Here is a 19,091-nt window from a genome sequence, read left to right on the forward strand (position 1 = left end):
TAATTTTTTTTTTTTTTGAGACAGAGTCTCACTCCGTCACCAGGCGCCAGGCTGGAGTGCAGTGGCGCGACCTCGGCTCACTGCAACCTCTGCCTCCCGGGTTCAAGCAATTCTCCTGCCTCAGCCTCCCGAGTAGCTGGGACTACAGGCGCGCGCCACCACGCCCAGCTAATTTTTTTGTATTTTTAGTAGAGATGGAGTTTCACCATGTTGGCCAGGATGGTCTCCATCTCTTGACCTTGTGATCCGCCCACCTCGGCCTCCCAAAGTGCTCGGATTACAGGCGTGAGCCACCACGCCCGGCCAGCAACTCCTTTCTTAACAGTACTTACTTTAAATGTAAGTGAATTTTAAATTACTGTGATTAATTTCCAGTTAAAGGCAAAGATTGGCAAAATGAATTTTTAAAAAAGTGTGTTCCAGATTTCTCAGGCTTCTTCTCCATTTTTTTTTTTTCTTTTTTGAGATGGAGCCTTCTGTTGCCCAGGCTGGAGTGCAGTGGCATGATCTCAGCTCACTGCAACCTCTGCCTCTCAGATTAAAGCAATTCTCCTGCCTCAGCTGCCCCAGTAGCTGAGATTACAGGTGCATGCTGCTATGCCCGACAAATTTTTGTATTTTAGTAGAGGCGGAGTTTCACCATTTTGGCCAGGCCAGTCTTGAAATCCTGACCTCAAGTTATCCGCCTGTCTTGGCCTCCCCAAGTGCTGGGATTACAGGCATGAGACACTGCACCTGGCCTTCTCAGGCCTCTTTTATAAGAGTACTAATCCCATTCATGAGTGGGGAGCCCTCATGACCCAATCACCTCCCTAGGCCTCTATCTGTTAATGCCATCACTATGCGGGGGTTAAATTTCAATATATGAATTTAGGAGGGGACACAAACATTCAGACCACAGCCACATCATTTAGTGGTTTTTATGGAAGTTTTATTAGATAGGCATGATTGATTAAATCATTGGCCACTGGTGATTAACTCTATCTGTAGACCCTCTGCCCTCTGCCCTCTCCCATCTCCAGAGAGCAGGGAATTGTGTTAAAAGTCCTAATCTTCTAACCACATGGTTGTTTTCTCTGGGAATCAGCCCTCATCCTAAAACTACAAGTATGTCTATGTCAGGAACTGGGGACAAAGACCAAATATATATTTCTTCTTATCACAGTTCCAGAATATATTTTATTCCTGTTTATAACTTCTATTTCATTATTGCCATTCTCTTTTTGATCATATATTATAGTTCTGCCTTTTTAGCTCTTTAAGCATCTGTAAGATGTCTTAAAGTCTTTGTCTAGCAAGTCTGACTTCTGGGCTTCCTCAGGTACATTCTCTCTCAGTATATTTTGTTCCTTTGAACAGACAACTTTCTTGTTGTGTGTGCCTTGTAATTTTTGTTGAAAACTAGACATTTGAATCCTATAATGTGGTAATTTTGGAAATAAGGTTCTCCTCCTTTGCCAGGGTTTTGTTTTAATTGTTGTAGGCTGTCTTTGTGCTGTAGATCATTTTAGTTGGGAAACAAGTTGGGAAATGTATGAATCTGTTCTAATTTCTAAAATAATTTGTTTAAGAATGGTAATTAATTCTTCATGAAATTATAGACACCTTCGACAGACATCATGCTAGAAAGAAAATCATGGCCATCTTTTTATTGGCCTCTTATTGCTATTTTCCACTTTAATAATATGTAGCTTAAAGTTATATATCATTGGATAATTTTCTACTAAAGGCAAAATATTAAGAAAAAATGATGTAATGATATAATAAAATTTCACCTTATATAAAGGGAGTTTCAAAATGTTACTTAAAAATTAGTGTTGTTCTTTGTAAAATCTATTCAACAAATCTCTTAGTTTTATTCTTATAATACTTCATTCAAAAATTTATAACTAACTCAAATGAATCACTGTACCTATATGTTTCAATAGCTTGCATGTCTTCTTCATCAAATTCATCTTCAGCTTCCTTCAGCTGTGCAAGAGTCATCTTTTCAAATGGTTTAACTAAAACAACATAAATTATAGATTATCAAACGGTTAAAATTTTTTGTTTTATATTACAGTCAATATCTAGAAAAAACTGTCTTAGATAAAGGAAATTAAGACTATCTTTAAACAGCCTGGCGTGATGGCTCACACCAGTAATCCTAGCACTTTGGGAGGCTGAGGTGGGTGGATCAATTGAGGTCAGGAGTTCAAGACCAGCCTGGCCAACATGATGAAACCCCATCTCTACTAAAAATACAAAATAGTCAGGTGTGGTGGCAGGCACTTGTAATCTCAGCTACTTGGGAGGTTGAAGCAGGAATATCACTTGAACCTGAAAGGCAGAGGTTGCAGTGAGCAGAGATTGTGCTGCTGAATTACACCCTGGTCAACAAAGTGAGACTCTGTCTCAAAAAAAAAAAAAAAAAAAAAAAGAGTATCTTTAAACAAACATAAAGCAGCCAACCACCAATAAAAAACCTATACATATTATAGAAAGTATAACATTAAAGTATTATTTCCTCAAGGTTCACAGAACTGACAGGCTGTAGCCTAGTTTTAAATGTATTTAAAACTAGGTATGAAAACCAATTAGATTCCATAAATTTAGATTTCCCTCAAGTACCCAGAAATCTTGTTAAATAATACATACTATAAAGAATGATCACAATAGATGGTAATCACAAGGTAGAGGGACATGGTGGGAGAAGAAAGCTTACTAGATTACACACCAGGATACATCAGCTCTGTTATTAACTAGCATGTGGTTTTCAACATGTAAATTAGTCATTTTAGGTGTCCCATCCAAATACTGAAAATAGGTGGGGTTTATATTAAATGATTTCTAATGTCTTCTCTCCCACTATGTTCATGAAATACCTTACTACTACCTTAACCATATTAATCCCATCATCCAGCCTAGCAAATGTACAACTATACCCATTGCTTCTTTCTGTAAACGTAAAACCATCTCTTCAATTTTATCTTTTGGCTCTTCTTTAGGAGGTAGAATGCCAAAGTCTCTTAAAATGTCATTCCATTCTGTATCTTCATTGGGATCCTACACAAAAAGAAAAGAAAATTAACATGGTTGTACACTTTAATATGTATTTGGAAAATTCATTGACATGTAGCACTTCCAAGTATTCAATTGTCCATGAACTCTACAGTTAATTAGTTTTGAAGAATAAAGCAAAGTGACCTACTTTTTCCTACTTCCCAGCACTAATGGGATTATATGCTTCACTGAAAAGTTTAATAAAATGTCAATTTAGAATACATATATAGAATATTAAGGAGGTATCTTCTAAGTCATGGAAAATTTGCTGATGGCTATATTAGGCAAAACCAATTCACATCATACACAAATACACTTTGGTTTCTTTTACTACATATGCATTCAAGACCACTAGATGAATTTACCTTTTTTGGAGACAAAGTCTCCCTCCATCAACGAGGCTGGAATGCAGTGGCACAATCATCTTGGCTCACTGCAACCTCCACCTCCTGGGTTCAAGCAATTCTCATGCCTCAGCCTCTGGAGTAGCTGAGGCTATAGGCTGGCTCCAACATGCCCAGCTAATTTTTGTGTTTTTACAGGGTTTCCCCATGTTGCCCCAGCTAGACCTGAGCTCCTTGTCTCAACTGATCCTCCCTCCTTGGCCTCCCAAAGTGCTGATTATCTTTGCTAATTCTAAAATTGTGTTGTTTTCTTACTACTGTTATTTGAGTTCTGTATATATTTTAAGTAGTAATGCCATGTCAAGTGTATTGCTTGCAAACATTTTCTCCCAGATTGTCTCTTCACTTTATCAACTGTTTCCTTTGCTGTGCGGAAGCATTTTAGTTTGATGTAATCTTATTTGTCTATTCTTGCTTTTGTTGCCTGAGATTGGGGAATTAAATCCAAAAATTCACTGCTTGGACCAACAGTGTGTAGTTTTTCCTCTGTGTTTTCTTCTTGTATCACATTTTCACAATTTCAGGTCTTATATTTAAGTCTTTAATCCATTTTTAGTTGATTTTTATAGACGGAGCCGGATAAAGGTCCAATTTCATTCTTCTGTATGTGGATATCCTGTTTCCCAGTACCCATTATAGAAGAGACTGTCATTCCCCCCATTGTGTGTTCTTGGCCCGTTTGTCAAAAGTCAATTGACTGTAAATGTGTGGATTCATTTTTGAGTTCTCCATTGGTCATTGTCTATTTTTATGCCAGTACCATGCTGTTTTGATTCCAATGGCTTTGCAATATAGTTTGAAGTCAGGTAATGTGATGCCTCCAGTATTTTTCTTTTTCTTCTTTTTTTTTAACAGAGTCTTGCTGTGTTGCCAGGCTGGAATACAGTGGTGTGATCTCAGCTCACTGAAATCTCTGCCTCCTGGGTTCAAGCAATTCTCCTGCCTCAGCCTCCTGAGTAACTGGGACTACAGGCATGTACCACCACGCCCAGCTAATTTTTGTTTTTTTTTTTAGTAGAGACAAGGTTTCACCATGTTGGCCAGGATGGTCTCAATCTCTTGACTTCGTGATCCTCCCGCCTCAGCCTCCCAAAGTGCCAGGATTACAGGCATGAGCCACCACACCCAGCGTTCCAGTTTTCTTCTTTTTGCTCAAGATCGTCTTAGCTATTCAGAGGTTTTTGTAGTGCCATATGAATTTTAGAATTTCTTTTTCTGCTTCTGTATAAAAGGGCATAATGGAATCTTGATAAGGATTGTATGGAATCTGTAGATTGCTTTGGGTAATATGAACACTTTAATACTAATTAATTCTTCCAATCCATGAACATGGAATATCTTCCTATTTATTTGTGTCTTCTTCAATTTCTTTTATCAATAGTTTATCATTTTCAGTCTACACAGTCTACAGATTTTTCATACCCTTGATTAAATTTATTCTTAAGTATTTACTTTTTTGTAAATATTATAAATAGGATTATTTTCTTGATTTCTTTCTCTGATAGTTCATTGTTAGTGTACCGAAATGCTACTAGTTTTTGTTGTTGTTGTTGTTGTTTGAGACAGAGTCTTACTCTGTCACCCAAGCTGGAGTGCAGTGGTGCGAATTCAGCTCACTGCAACCTCTGCCTCCTGGGTTCAAGCAATTCTCCTGCTTCAGCCTCCTGAGTAGCTAGGACTAGAGGTGCCCACCACCTTGCCCAGCTAATTTTTGTATTTTTAGTAGAGATGACGTTTCATCATGTTGGCCAGACTGGTCTCAAACACCTGGCTTCAAGTGATTTACCCACCTTAGCCTCCCAAAGTGCTGGGATTACAGGCATGAGCCACCACACCTGGCCAGAAATGCTACTAGTTTTTATATTGACTTGGTATCCTGTAACTTTAATGTATCCATTTATTAGTTCTAACAGATTTTGGGGGGGGCCTTTAGGGTTTTATATATACAAGATTACATCATCAGCAAACAGCAACAATTTCACTATTTCCTTTCCTGTTTGGATGCCTTTTATTTATCTTCCTTTATTGCTTTGGCAAAGACTTCTGGTACGATATTGAACAGACATAGTGAGAATGTGCATTCGTGTCTAAGAAAAAAAGCTTTCAACCTTACCATTGAATATAATATCATCTATAGGCTTGTCATATATGCCCTTATTGTATTGAGGTACATTCCTTCTATACCTAATTTGTTGCAATTTTTTTATCATGAAAGGACATTAAATTTGGCTGAATGCTTTTCTGCATCTAACAAGATGATATGATTTTTGTCCATAATTCTGTTAATGCGGTGTGTCACATTTGTAGATTTGCATATGTTGAAACATCCTTGCATCCATAGGATAAGTCTCATTTAATCATGGTAAATCATTCTTTTAATGTGCTGTTGACTTTAGTTTGCTAGTATTTTGTTGGGGATTTTTACATCTATGTTCTTCTGAGATAATGGCTTGTAATTTTCTTTTCTTGTAATGTCCAGGTCTGGATTTGATGTCAAGGTAATGTTGACCTCATTAAAAAGTTTCAGGGCCAGGTGCAGTGGCTCACGCCTGTAATCTCAGCACTTTGGGAGGCCAAGGTGACCAGATCACTTGAGGTCAGGAGTTTGAGACCAGCCTGGCCAATACGGTGAAACCCTGTCTCTACTGAAAATACAAAAATTAGCCGGGCACAGTGGCAGACACCTGTAATCCCAGCTACTTGGCAGACTGAGGCAGGAGAATCACTTGAACCCAGGAGGCAGAGGTAGCAGTGAGCCGAGATCATGCCACTGCACTCCAGCCTAGGAGACAGAGTAAGACCCTGCCAAAAGAAAGAAAGAAAGAAAAAGAAAGAAAAAAGGAAGGAAGGAAGGAAGGAAGATAGATTTAGGTGTATTCCCTCCTATTCTATTTTCAGAAGAGTTTAAGAAGGATTGGTATTAGTTTTCCTTGAAATGTTTGGTAGAATTTACTGGTGAAGACATCAGTTCCTGGAACTTTTTTCAATGGGAGACTTTTAATTTTTTTATTCAATCTCTTTTTTATTGGTCTGTTTAGATTTTGCATTTTTCCTTGATCCACTGTTGGTAGGCTATTTGTGTCTAGGGATTTCTCCATTTATTCTAGGTTATCCAATCCATTGGCATGTAACTGTTCATACTAATCTCTTACAATGCTTTGTATTTCTGTGGTATCAGCTGTAATGTCTCCTCTTTTGTTTCTGACTTTATTTTAGCTTTCTTTATTCTTAGTATAGCTAAGGTTTTGATTTTATATTTTCAAAAAACCAATGATTGATTTGATTTTGTTGATTTTTAAATTTTTTTTAGTCTTTGTTTCATTTATTTCTGCTGTTTTTATTATTTATTTCCGCTGTTTATTATTTATTTCCTTCTGATAACTGTAAGCTTAGTTTGTTCTTTTTTGTTGTAGGCATTTATTGCTATGCATTTCCCTCTTAAATCTGCTTTTGCTGCCTTCTATCAGTTTTGTTGTAGTTCCATTTTTGTTTTCAACACATTTTTAAATTTCTCTTCTGATTTCTTCTTTGACCCATTGGTTGTTCGTAGCGTATTGTATAATTTCCACATATTTGTTAATTTTCAAGATTTCTCCTCTTACTCATAATAGAAAAACTGTACTCATTAAATGATAGCTCCTCATTCTCTTCTCTTCCAAACTACTGCTGTTCTATGTTCTACTTTCTACCATGTATTTGATTATTCTAGTTACTTCATGCAAGTGGAACCATACAATATTTGTCCATTTGTGACTGGCTTATTTCACTTCATGTGTTTTCAAGGTTTGACTATGTTGTAGCATGTAGCAGAATTCCATTCTTTTTTAAAACTGGATAATATTCCATTGTACCTATATACCACATTTTGTTTACTCATCATCAATGGATGTTTGTGTAGTTTTCACTTTTCATTATTAGGAATAAGGCTGTTATAAAAATGGGTATACAAATATCTGGTTAAGTCCATACTTTCAGTTCTTTTGGGTATATACCTGGAAGGAGAATTGCTGGATCATATGATAATTCTGTTTAATTTGGAAGGAAACTACCAGTTTTCTACAGTAGTCACACAGTTTTACATTCCCATCAGCAATGCAAAAGGGTTCTAATTTCTCCACATCCTTATCAACGCTTTTGTTATTGTCCATCTTTTCTATCGTAAACAATCTAGTGGTTGTAAAGGAGATTGTGGTTTTGAGCTGCATCCTCCTCATGATTAGCAATGTTAAGCATCTTTTCATGTACTTATTGGCTATTTGTAGATCTTCTTTTAAGAAACGTCTATTCAAGTTTGTCTTAGTCCATTTTGTACTCTACAACAAAATACCTTAGACTGGGTAAATTATAAAGAACAGAAACTTATTTTTCACTGTTCTGGAGGCTGGAAATCCAAGACTAAGGCACTATCAAGCTCATTGTCTAGTGAGGGTCTGATCGCTTATTTCAAGATGGTATCTTGAACACTGCGTCTTCCAGAAGAGAGGAACACTGTGTTCTCACATGACAAAAGACAGGTTAAAAAAAAAAAAGGAGAGACAAACTGTCTCCATCAAGCCGTTTTATAAGGGTATCTAATCCCATTTACAAGGAAGGAGCCTTCATGGCCTGTTGATTCACTTGAGGTGGCTGGCAAAATATTACAGAAAATATTAGGGAAAGTTATAGATTAGTCTCAAACCTTTTGGAAGGCCGAAAGGTTTTACTGGGACAGGCCAAAGGTGGCAGGTCCATTAAGTTAGGGAGAAGGTAGGGATAAGAGGCTTTCCTATTTGTTTACCCCACATCCCCTTGTCTCTACTCTGTTTACTCATGTAAACTTTGTGCTGGATGTCCCTCTCAGGGGGAGATCAAAGGGGATCTGGGCCCAGAACCTAAAGCTTTTATCATTCATATAACCACTCTTTTAACCATGTTAATTATCCACAAGTGCGTTGACTTAGAACCTCTGTTAATGAAATCTTTTACTAAATAAATGTAATGATGGAGAGGGAGTCTTTGTCGATTGGCTGCAGTTCACCCTCTGAAAGCAGCTGACGACCATCCCACTTGAATCACTGTAATTGTGTGAGAGTGCATTTATTCATCTGTCATTGAGTCAGGGTCTGCAGGCCAAACTTCTACAGGTGGTGACCAACGTCTTAATGGCCTAATCATCTCCTAAAGTCCCCACCTCCTAATACTATCACATTGGAAACATCTGAATTTTGGAGCGGACACAAATTATAGCAAAATCTTTTGCCCATTTTTGTATTGGGTTGTCTTTTTGTTGTTGAGTTTTGGGAATCCTTTTATTCTCTGGATATTATCCTCTTATCAAATGTATGATTGACCAATATTTTCTGTCTTTTGGTTGTCTTTTTTTTTTTTTTTTTTTTTTTTGAGACGAAGTCTTGGTCTATTGACCAGGATGGAGTGCAGTGGAGCAATCTCGGCTCACTGTGAACTTCCCTTCCTGGGTTTTAGCAATTCTCCTGCCTCAGCCTCCTGAGTAGCTGGTATTACAGGTGCCAACCACCACACCCAGCTAATTTTTGTATTTTTAGTAGAGATGGGATTTCACTATGTTGGCCAGGTTGGACTCAAACTCCTGACCTCAAATGATCCACCTGCCTCAGCCTCCCAAAGTGCTGGGATTACAGGCTTGAGCCACTGTGCCTCACCAGTTATTTTTTTCACTCTCTTGATAGTGTCCTCTGAAGCAAAAAAAAAAAAAAAAAAAGTTTTAAATTTGGTAAAGTACAATTTGTCTTTTGTTACCTGTGCTTTTGGTGTCATAACCAAGAAATTATTGTCAAACTCAATGTTATGAATCTTTATGTTTCAAGAGTTTTATAGCTTTAGCTATAGGACTGTGATATAGTTTAAGTTTTTGTATACAGCTGTGAAAGAAAAACAAATCTTAGGACCCCCAAAATCACTAAGCCAAGGGAAAAGTCAAGTTGGGAACTATGTCAGGCAAACCTGCCTCCCATTTTATTCCTAAATAAAATTGCTACCAAGATAAAAAGCTACATACCTCCCTCACAATTTGTCCGAAAGGAAATTCCTTGTGGACAAAGGCAGACAGAACTCAAAGTCATCCCTCTGAGACTCACTTGAGACAAATGCATATCTGATTGCTTCCTCTGCTCTATTGTTTATGGAAAAATGCAGATTCACTGAGTCAGACTAAATTGTACATTCAGTGGAAGGCTGATCAAGGACTCAAAAGGATCAAGGACTCTCTTATCTACTTCTGACCTGAAAGCCCCCTCTTCAAGTTGTCCTACCTCATTAGACCAAATCAATGTACATCTTATACATATTGATTGATGTCTCCCATCTTCCTAACATATATAAACGCAAGACGTATCCCAACTACCCTGGACACGTCATCAGGACCTCTTAAGACTGTGTCATGGGTACATCCTTAACCGTGGCAAAACAAACTTTCTAAATCAACTGAAACCTGTTTCAGATATTTCAGATTCACACAGTCTAAGATAAGGTTCCAACTTCATTCGTTTGTATGTGGATATCCAGTTTACCCAGCACCATTTATTGAAAAAAAAAAAAAAACTGTTGCTAATTTAATGGTCTTGGCATTCTGTTAAAAATTGTTTGAAAATATGTGTGGGTTTATTTCAAGGCTTTCTATTTAACTCCATTTGTCTGTTCTATAGTTTTCAGTATTTATAAGAACAGTTGTTTTGTAACCTATTTCTGATCATTCTGATATCTAAAAATCACTGCAGGTCTGTTTTTCTTGGTTCATGGTCTCATGGTGCCTTATTTCCTTGTGTGCTTGGTGACCTTTGACTGATTTCTGCTTGCTGTTCTCAAAAGCTCATTGATGGGAATTCCTTAAAGCCTAAACTAAAGATATCTTCCTCTATAGAAGATTTATGTTTTTTCTTCCCAGTATTTGAAGGCACTACAATATACAACAAATTCACAGTTTAAGGTTGCGGGACCACCCAACAATATATCTCAGGTTACAAATCCACATGAGAGGTGTGTTGGGCCAAAATATTTTTCAACAGGGCTTATTCCTTTTCATTTTCTCCTCTGTTCCACTGAGCACCAAGATATCTTTCCCTGAATTCTCCTAGACATGTGTTCACCTCCAATTCACCCTCCTATTCATCTCCCACCCTTTGATGGACCAAAACCCTTTGGTTCTACCTCAAATAATTCTCTATCATTCTGACCTTTTAGCTGGGACAGATGCCTGGAATAAAAGACAGATTAACAAGAGAAAAACAGAAGTGTATTAGTATGTATACCTCATGTGTGCATTGAAAATACCAGGGAAAATGAGTGTATCTCAAAGAGGTGGCTTAGAATTCAGGCTTAAATACCATGTTTCACTGAATGAAAGAAGGGTATGTCGGAGGCAAGTTATGGGAAGGTGACCAGGAAAAGCAGGGTAGCTGGGTGCAGAGGCTCAAGCCTATAATCCCAGCACTTTGAGAGGCCAAAGCAAGCAGATCACTAGAGATCAAGAGTCCAAGACCAGCCCGGCCAACATGGGGAAACCCTGTTTTTACTAAAAATATAAAAATTAGCCAGTTGTGGTGGTGGAGTCCTGTAATCCTAGCTACTTGGGAGGCTGAGACAGGAGAATTGCTTGAACCCAGGAGGCGGAGGTTGCAATGACTCGAGACTGCACCTCTGTAGTCCAGCTTGGACAACAGAGCTAGGCTTTATCTCAAAAAAAAAAAAAAAGGTTTGTTATGCAGATTTCAGGTGGTACCTTCTCCATCTTGAGCCGAGGAGTTTGAGACCAGCCTGGGCATGGCAAGAACCTATCTCTAAAAAAAAAAATTAGCTGTGTATGCTGGCATGTACCTGTAGTTCCAGCTACTAGGGAATGCTGAGGTGGGAGGAACTCTTGAGCCTGGTAGGTTGATCATGCCACTGCAGTCCAGTCTGGGTGATAGAGCAAGATCCTGTCTCAAAAAAAATAAATTAATTAAAAAGACTTAATTTTTTTTTTCCAATGTGGAGTATTGCTCTGTCGTCCAAGCTGGAGTGCAATGGCACACTCTAAGCTCACTGTATCCTCCACCTCCTGGTTTCAAGTGATTCTCCTGCCTCAGCCTCCCAAATAGCTGGGACTACAGGCATGTGCCACAATGTCTGGCTAATTTTTTTTTTTTTTTTGTATTTTTAGTAGAGACAGGATTTTGTCATGTTGGCCAGGCTGGTCTTGAACTCTTAACCTCAAGTGGTTTTCCTGCCTCTGCCTCCCAAAGTGCTAGGATTATAGGCATGAGCCACTGTGCTCAGCCATGGAATTTTATCTAACAGAAATGGGCACCACAATCTATTTGCTCGAACTATGAAGGCATTCACCATGTCATTAATAGCTGTATTTATCTCCTTCTTGTTCCCTCACTAGTAAGCTCTTAGAACAGGTCCGTATCTAAAACATAGGCACTGAATAACTGGCTGCTGAATTAATCAGTGAACAAAGGTTTATGTGATGTTGCCTTCATTCTCAATTACATTTCAGCCTAAATCTGGAAGAGCAGATGCAAATCAGGACAGATCTGCAATGTTTTACACACATATATAATGTGCTTGCTAGGAATCCATTTTTAGCCTGAGAGGACTGGCCATAAAAAATTATATGTAATTGATGCTCAAAATAGCCTAATAAATTATATAGGATATACAAATACCCAAAATTAAATACGTAAAATGAGAAAAATCCTAGTGGTTTTAATTTGCTGGAGCAGGTGGGGAAGAAAGGTGTTTCTGTAAGTTAGAAAGAGAATTACACTGTACTAAAAAAAAGAAAAGGAATGGCACAGGCTTCTGGTTCATAAGGAAACACTAGACAGAGGAGGAGTCTTCTAAGGAACATTTTGGAAGTCAGAGTTTTTGAGATGAGGTGCAAGAAACTCCAGGAACATTTGGTCTTAAGACATATGCGATTAGGAGGGTTTCTGTTCTGATCTTTTTTCTTTTCTTTTTTTCTTTTGAGACGGAGTCTCATTCTGTCACGCAGCCTGGAGTGCAGTGGCATGCAATCTCTAGGCTCACTGCAATCTCTCAGCTCACTGCAATCTCTGCCTCCTGGGTTCAAGCGATTCTCCTGCCTCAGCCTCCCGAGTAGCTGTGGCTACAGGCACATGCCAACACGCCCGGCTAATTTTTGTATTTTTAGTAGAGACGGTGTTTCGCCATGTTGGCCGGGCTGGTCTCGAACTCCGGACCTCAGGTGATCCGCCCACCTTGGCCTCCCAAAGTGCTGGGATTACAAGCGGGAGCCATCGTAACCAGCCCTGTTCTGATCATTTTTTCAAGTAGTCGAGGAAGACAATTAAATTGAATTACACTTAGGCTAACGTTGCTGATCTATTTCTTAAGTCAAAAATAGTATGCCGCAATAAGATTTCTATGATTCCGGTGTAACAACTCTTAACGTTTTCTCCAGCAACAGACACGAGTCTTAAACGTAGAAAAAAATGGCGTTCTCCTAGAGGATTTTTCTCACAACTAGCACTTTTCGAGAACAAATGTTAGAGCTTAACTGCTGTGCCCGCCCTCCCTGTTTGTGTTCCTCGGCTTTGGGCCCAGCTGGAGACCCCGGGTGCTCCAGGGTCGCCCGGCGGGTCCCCACCCTCACCTGCATGATGTGCTGCTCTGCCCTTCACGAGCCCGCGTCGTCGCGTAGCTGGCGAGGCGTCACGGACTGAGCTCAGCGGACTCCTCCAGGCAGGAAGGGCGCCCGCTTCAGGCCGGGCGGTTTCCAGCTCCCGCCGGAGGAGAGAGAGAGGCGAACAAGGGCTTGTTACGCATGTGCGGGAGGGGCAGCTTGGTTGCCAGGCAATGCAGAGGCCCAACACAGGGGATGGTTGTGGGTACTTGACGTGCGGGGTCCTGGGGCATCTATCCCCAGCACTGCCTTTGCTGTTCGCTGTGTGGTGCTGGTCCTGACATTCCTGTCAACTGTTCCCTCCACCACCTCCATTGAGTCAACCGAATGTTTCAGAGCCTCTTGCACCCTTGAAACCCTGAGACCTGCCTTCACGGAGAAATAACAAACCCTGGGGTGGAGAATCCTTCAGAGGAGGCGTTCTAAACCCGGGATCCGCAGACTATTTATGGTTTGTTTTTGAGACAGGATCTTGCTCTGTCACACAGGCTGGAGTGAAGTGGTGGAAACACTGCTCACAGCAGCTCAACCTCCATGGATCAAGCAATCCTCCTGTCTCTGCCTCCCAAGTAGTTGGGACCAGAGATGCATGTGCCACCACATCCAGCTAATTTTTTTTTAATTTTGTGGGTTTCACATGTTGCCTAGACTGGTTTTGAACTCCTGGGCTCAAGTGATCCTCCCACCTCAGGCTTCCAGAGTGCTGGGATTACAGGAATGAGCCACCACTTAGCCCATACACTATATATTTGGATATGTTTTAGGAAATAGCTTGCCCCCAGCCCCCAAGTGTACACATAATTTTGTTGTATGTGTACATTTTTTCTGAAATTAAGAGGCATAACTTTCATTAGATGCTTAAATGGGACTGTAGGCTCCCCAACTTTATCTTAAAAATCTACTGCCTTAAGTGACAGCAGCTCTGGCTTTAGGCCAGGCACAGTGGCCCATGCCTGCAATCCCAGCTCTTTGGGAGGCTGAGGCAGGCAGATCACTTGAGCTCAGGAGTTCAAGACTAGCCTGGCCAACATGGTGAAACCCCATCTCTACTAAAAATACAAAAACTAACCAGACGTGGTGGTGGGTGCCTGTAATCCCAGCTACTCAAGAGGCTGAGGCAGGAGAATCACTTGAACTGAGGAGGTGGAGGTTGCAGTGAGCTGAGATCGTGCCCCTGCACTCCAGCCTATGAGACAGAGTGAGACTCTGCCTAAATTGGAAGAAAAAGAAAAGCTCTGGCTTTAGGTAGGATATCTAGACAGGTGAGTTCAAGGATGTTTACTGGGAGCTGCCAGGAACTTAAGGAAAGTACCTGGTGTTTTATACACATTGTTTTACACAGTTCCAGAGATATACTCACAGGATTTGGAAAATTTAAAAAAAATGTTTTTAATGACATAACTTTAAACTTGGATTCAGCATGGGACCAGTCCATCTGTAGTGCCTAGCTAATACTTAATACAAATCCTAAACTCCTAGTAGCCCACATATTCTGTTATGTTTGTGTCTGAGACATGAATTAGTTAAGTATAAATAATTAAAAACATATCATGATTTTTGTAATCATGTCTTGATATTTGTCTCCTCTTCTTCCTCCTCCTCTTTCTTCTTCTTCTTCATCCTAGGAACCCTAAAAATGTTACCTATTTCTCTCTGGATTTCTGAGAGGCCCTGGGAGCTGCTGATTAAATTAATATGCTTTTCTTACTTTTACAGTCCAAAGTCCAGGCTAATTGAAGTACTGTGCACAGAACTAGCTAATGCTTCCCCATGCATTTGTGGCTTTAGGGCAGCATGCTCTCCTTGCTCTCAAGTCCCCACCTTATCAGGGCAATTTATTTTTCTAAAAATTTTTTTCTCTTCTGCTTCTTCTTATGTTCTTCACTCAGGTTGACAAGAAGTAAAATTCAGACGCTTTGTTAGGAAAAGGTGTAACTTAAGCTATAATTGGTCAACATTAGGAAAACAAAGATTTGTTAGATACTCTGCTCTGAAGAATGTATGTATAGACCTAATCCTACCTACTCAAAAGAGCCACTCCTCTGTAATCAGCCAGCAACCTTCTTAATGGGGGAGGTGGGAATCTAAGGCAGAGGTCAGAAGGACAAAAAAGAGGAACCTGAGAGGGGATAAATTCAACGTCCATCTGAAGTTAATTCTGTGCCCGCTAAACATTGATTTGATGTTAAAAGTTCCCAATATGTGTTCATGATCCTTACTAATAAAATATTAGTAAGATTATTTTCTTTCTGCTAATGGACAAGACTAATTGTCTTTCAGATGTTGCTGGGTGAAGTAACTTATTTTAGGATAAATTGAATACTATGAGTTGCTTGAGAAAGTTAGTCTTCTGATATATTTGTAGCAATCAGAAATCCATTATAGTTTATAAATCAGAACTTGCTTATAGGACTATTGGATGGGTTATGGCCCAATCCTCCAACTAGTATAGTTTCAGTTGGTGCTCACATTCTAAGATTGGTAGCTACTGGGCATTCCCATATTCTGGTGGTTTTGTCACTGACAAAATCCAAATACAATAAACTAAAACAGCTCATTAAAACTCAACTCTCTATGAGTGCCTTTCATGAAAATATCAAAAAAGCATGTGTACCAGTACTGTCAAACCCAGCAGGGATCTAAGGAACAGCATTATATACAGGTTTATCACACAGTATTTCTCATTAAAACACTAAGCAAAAATATTTTAACACTTTTTTTATTTTCAACAAATTAAACATTTATAACATTGTTACAACTGAGAACACACTGGCAACACAGGGATTTTCAACAGAGTAAACTTAGCAAGGATTGTTTTGCAGAAGAAATCAAAATGTCAGTACATTTTGTATTCCATAGCATTGCTCTGTGGGAAATTAGCTGGCATCCTGTAAAAAAAGAAAAATGGAATTAGATTTTAGTGTAAATGACCACATGATTGTGTGCATATAATGTTTGTATATAGACATGTCTATAAATATTTTGTCATAGAGTGATAACATTAGCATGAGATATTTCCTAGCTGTTCTTCTGTGTGTGTGTGTGCATGTGTGTATATACATATATACACACACACACAGGAGGAACATATATATATATATATTTATTTATTTTATTTTATTTTATTTTATTTTTTTGAGACAGAGTCTTGCTCTGTTGCCCAGGTTGGAGTGCAGCGGCATGATTTCGGCTCACCACAGCCTCCACTTCCCTGATTCAAGCAATTCTCCTGCCTCATCCTCCCAAATAGTTGGGATTACAGGAGTGCAACACCATGCCTGGCTAATTTTTGTATTTTTTTTAGTAGAGACAGGGTTTCACCATGTTGGTCAGGCTGATCTTGAACTCCTGACTTCTAGTGATTTGCCACCTTGGCCTCCCAAAGTACTGGGATTGCCAGCATGAGCCACTGCACCCAGCCTGTCTGTTTAACTACATATAATTTAATGTATCTCTAATGAAACACTCATTCTGTATGTCTGTGTCTTCCAAAAATTTACAGTATTTAACTATATAAAAGTGGTTTCCTAAAGCTCATTAATGCCAATAAGATCTATGAATAAGCTATTTCAAAAGCTGCATTTACTCCTTGTGTATCTATTTCCTCATATTTTTGCAACTAAATCATCATCCTATTTTATGCTTAACCACTTTCTAAATAAATATAGGCCATCAGGATAGAGAAAGGCCTTAGAAAATCAGATGACAAAAACAAAGAAAAAATGATAATTATATTTTTCTATTGGCAAAATAAAATGAAATCATGAGTACATTAGTTTATGTACACCCTAATCTTGCAAATAATCTGAATAAAGCAATTCTTCTCAATTTTGGAGGTTTTCTTTCACTAAATTCATCAAATCATGGACTTAATTCCATTTCACATTAACACTCTAATGCTTGCTTTAATGTTACAATCACAGGTATTTTTTCCCATTAAGTATTAAGCTATTTTTAAAATTTTGTAAATGCCAATGTATATTTATACTATTATAAAAGATAAAATAGTTTCTTTTCCATTAACTTTGTTCTTTGTTCTTTGAAAAAATGCAAAATTAAGAGTACGTTTTCTCATATTCCTCATGTGAACATGATTTATCAGGCATCTTCTGAAGCAGGAGTTAATAAGAAACACAGTTTGCAAATTCAAGTTCCTAATTATGTCCCATGAGCACATTAAATTTTTCTTTCACTTTTCCACTATTTGAATCCTTTATTCTTTCTTGTCTAATTGAATTGGCTAACACATTAAGAACTACATTAAATAAGAAATGAGAGGGTATCTTTATCTTGTTCCTGACGTTAACAGAAATGCTACAAAGTGTTTCACTAACAAGCCAGCTACTGTACTAACCTGGTTTGAGACTGTTATATAAATAATGTCAAGAAAAGATTAATCTTTTCCTATAGGATCTTCTTTTAATAGAACAAAAATTGATGTGAAATTTTACCAAAAGCATCTATTGAAATGATCAGATAATTTTTCTTCTAATAGTGAAAATTTTTAACACATTTCTTAACATCGAACCATCCTTGAGCTGCTGGAACAAATCTTACTTAGTGGGGTCATAAAATTATTTAAGTATACTGATAAATACTATTTAATAATATTCCTTTAAAATTTTTACATTAATATTTATAAACACAACTGACTTATAGTTTCATTTTTTATACTATTTTTTAAGTTTCGGTATTAATATTATGCTGGCTTCATAAAAATATTTGGTGATTTTTCTTCTTTCTCTGAGCTGAAAAAATTCAAAATTATTGGTTTAGTAATTTTTGAGGTTACAGTTTCTAGATAACATTTTCCATTTTCCCCCCATAGCTATTAGTCTGTTTGGTATTTTTCTTTCTTCTGAGGTCAATTTTGGTAGCACCTACTTTATTAGACAATCCTCCATTTTATCCAGGTTTCCAAACTGTTATGTACAGAGATGTGCAAAGTACTGTTTTGTGTTTTTGATTTCTTCTCTGTTTTAATTTCTCTTTTCATTTGTACTTTTCTATATTTATGATTTTACCATTTTTCTTGATTACACTAGGCTAATTTATTTTTTGTAAAAAATTACTAATAGATGTTTGCTTTGTTTATTGTCCTATTACTATTTTTTAACATCAATTTCTTCTTTCATTTCTGTGACTTTCTTCCTTTTGCCTTCTTGAAGTTCACTTTGTTATTGTTTTGGTTTGGTTTTTTTGAGATAAGTTCTTGCTCTGTGGCCTAGGCTGGAATGCAGAGGAAAGATCATAGCTCACAGCCTCAAACTCCCAGGCTCAAGCGATCCTCCCATGTCAGCCTCTGAAGTAGCTAGTACTACAGGCATGCACCACCACACCTGGCTAATTTTTTTCTTAAATTTATGTAGCAATGAGGTCCCAAAATCCTGTGCTCAAGTGATCTTCATGTCCGAGCCTCCCAAAGGGGATTACAGGCATGAGCCACTGTGCCCAGTCTAAAATGAATGATATTTTTAAAAAAAATATGTTCAGCATAGAAACTAGATTTAGGATTACAAAAGGTTATTAGAATACACTTTATTTCTGTGTTATAAATTTGTCAATCTGCATTCAAGTTTGACTTCAATACTTATTGTCTAATGCAATACTGGGATTAACATATTTATAAACATGTGGGAATAGTCAACAGCTACTAAATTTCTATTGTATGTCCAGCACTGAGGTAGAAATTCTGGCAGTACAAAAGAAGAAGTCATTCTCTCATGTCTTTCCACATTTAAAAAAACTCTAGAAACTGGTGAATCACCAGCTTTTCTAAAGAATCTTTGAGTGTCGGTTATTTAGATGACAGAAGTACATTTGGTCTATAAATCTTGGCCCATTGTGGTAAACACTGATTACTATGATAAGAATTCATTCCTTGACATATCTTACTTGCACAATAAATGATGATAAGATCAATGTCTACAAAATTACTTACAATGATTGCTATTGTGACATAGTCTAAGAAATAAATGACATGGGCAAAGCAAATGAGG

At 38.2% G+C, this 19,091-nt stretch overlaps 2 protein-coding genes across 2 annotated transcripts in view; both read right to left on the bottom strand.

Moving 5' to 3' along the window:
• The window catches only part of PDCL2 (phosducin like 2), a 42,203-nt gene extending 28,961 nt beyond the window's left edge, over positions 1–13,242 (bottom strand). The window contains exons 1-3 of the mRNA XM_032274247.1: positions 13,063–13,242; positions 2,925–3,045; positions 1,913–2,003 (exon numbers count right to left, since the gene is read on the bottom strand). Of these exons, the coding sequence (XP_032130138.1) occupies positions 1,913–2,003; positions 2,925–3,045; positions 13,063–13,068 (218 nt within the window). The 5' untranslated portion in view covers positions 13,069–13,242. The remainder of the gene's footprint in view (positions 1–1,912; positions 2,004–2,924; positions 3,046–13,062) is intronic.
• Positions 13,243–15,795: 2,553 nt separating this feature from the next.
• The window catches only part of NMU (neuromedin U), a 30,592-nt gene continuing 27,296 nt past the window's right edge, over positions 15,796–19,091 (bottom strand). The window contains exon 10 of the mRNA XM_032274248.1: positions 15,796–15,980. The gene's annotated coding sequence lies outside the window, so the exon portion shown is untranslated. The remainder of the gene's footprint in view (positions 15,981–19,091) is intronic.

Source organism: Sapajus apella, unplaced genomic scaffold, assembly GCF_009761245.1.
Source record: "Sapajus apella isolate SASKATOON/1434 unplaced genomic scaffold, GSC_monkey_1.0 scaffold5, whole genome shotgun sequence".
Taxonomy (NCBI): domain Eukaryota; kingdom Metazoa; phylum Chordata; class Mammalia; order Primates; family Cebidae; genus Sapajus; species Sapajus apella.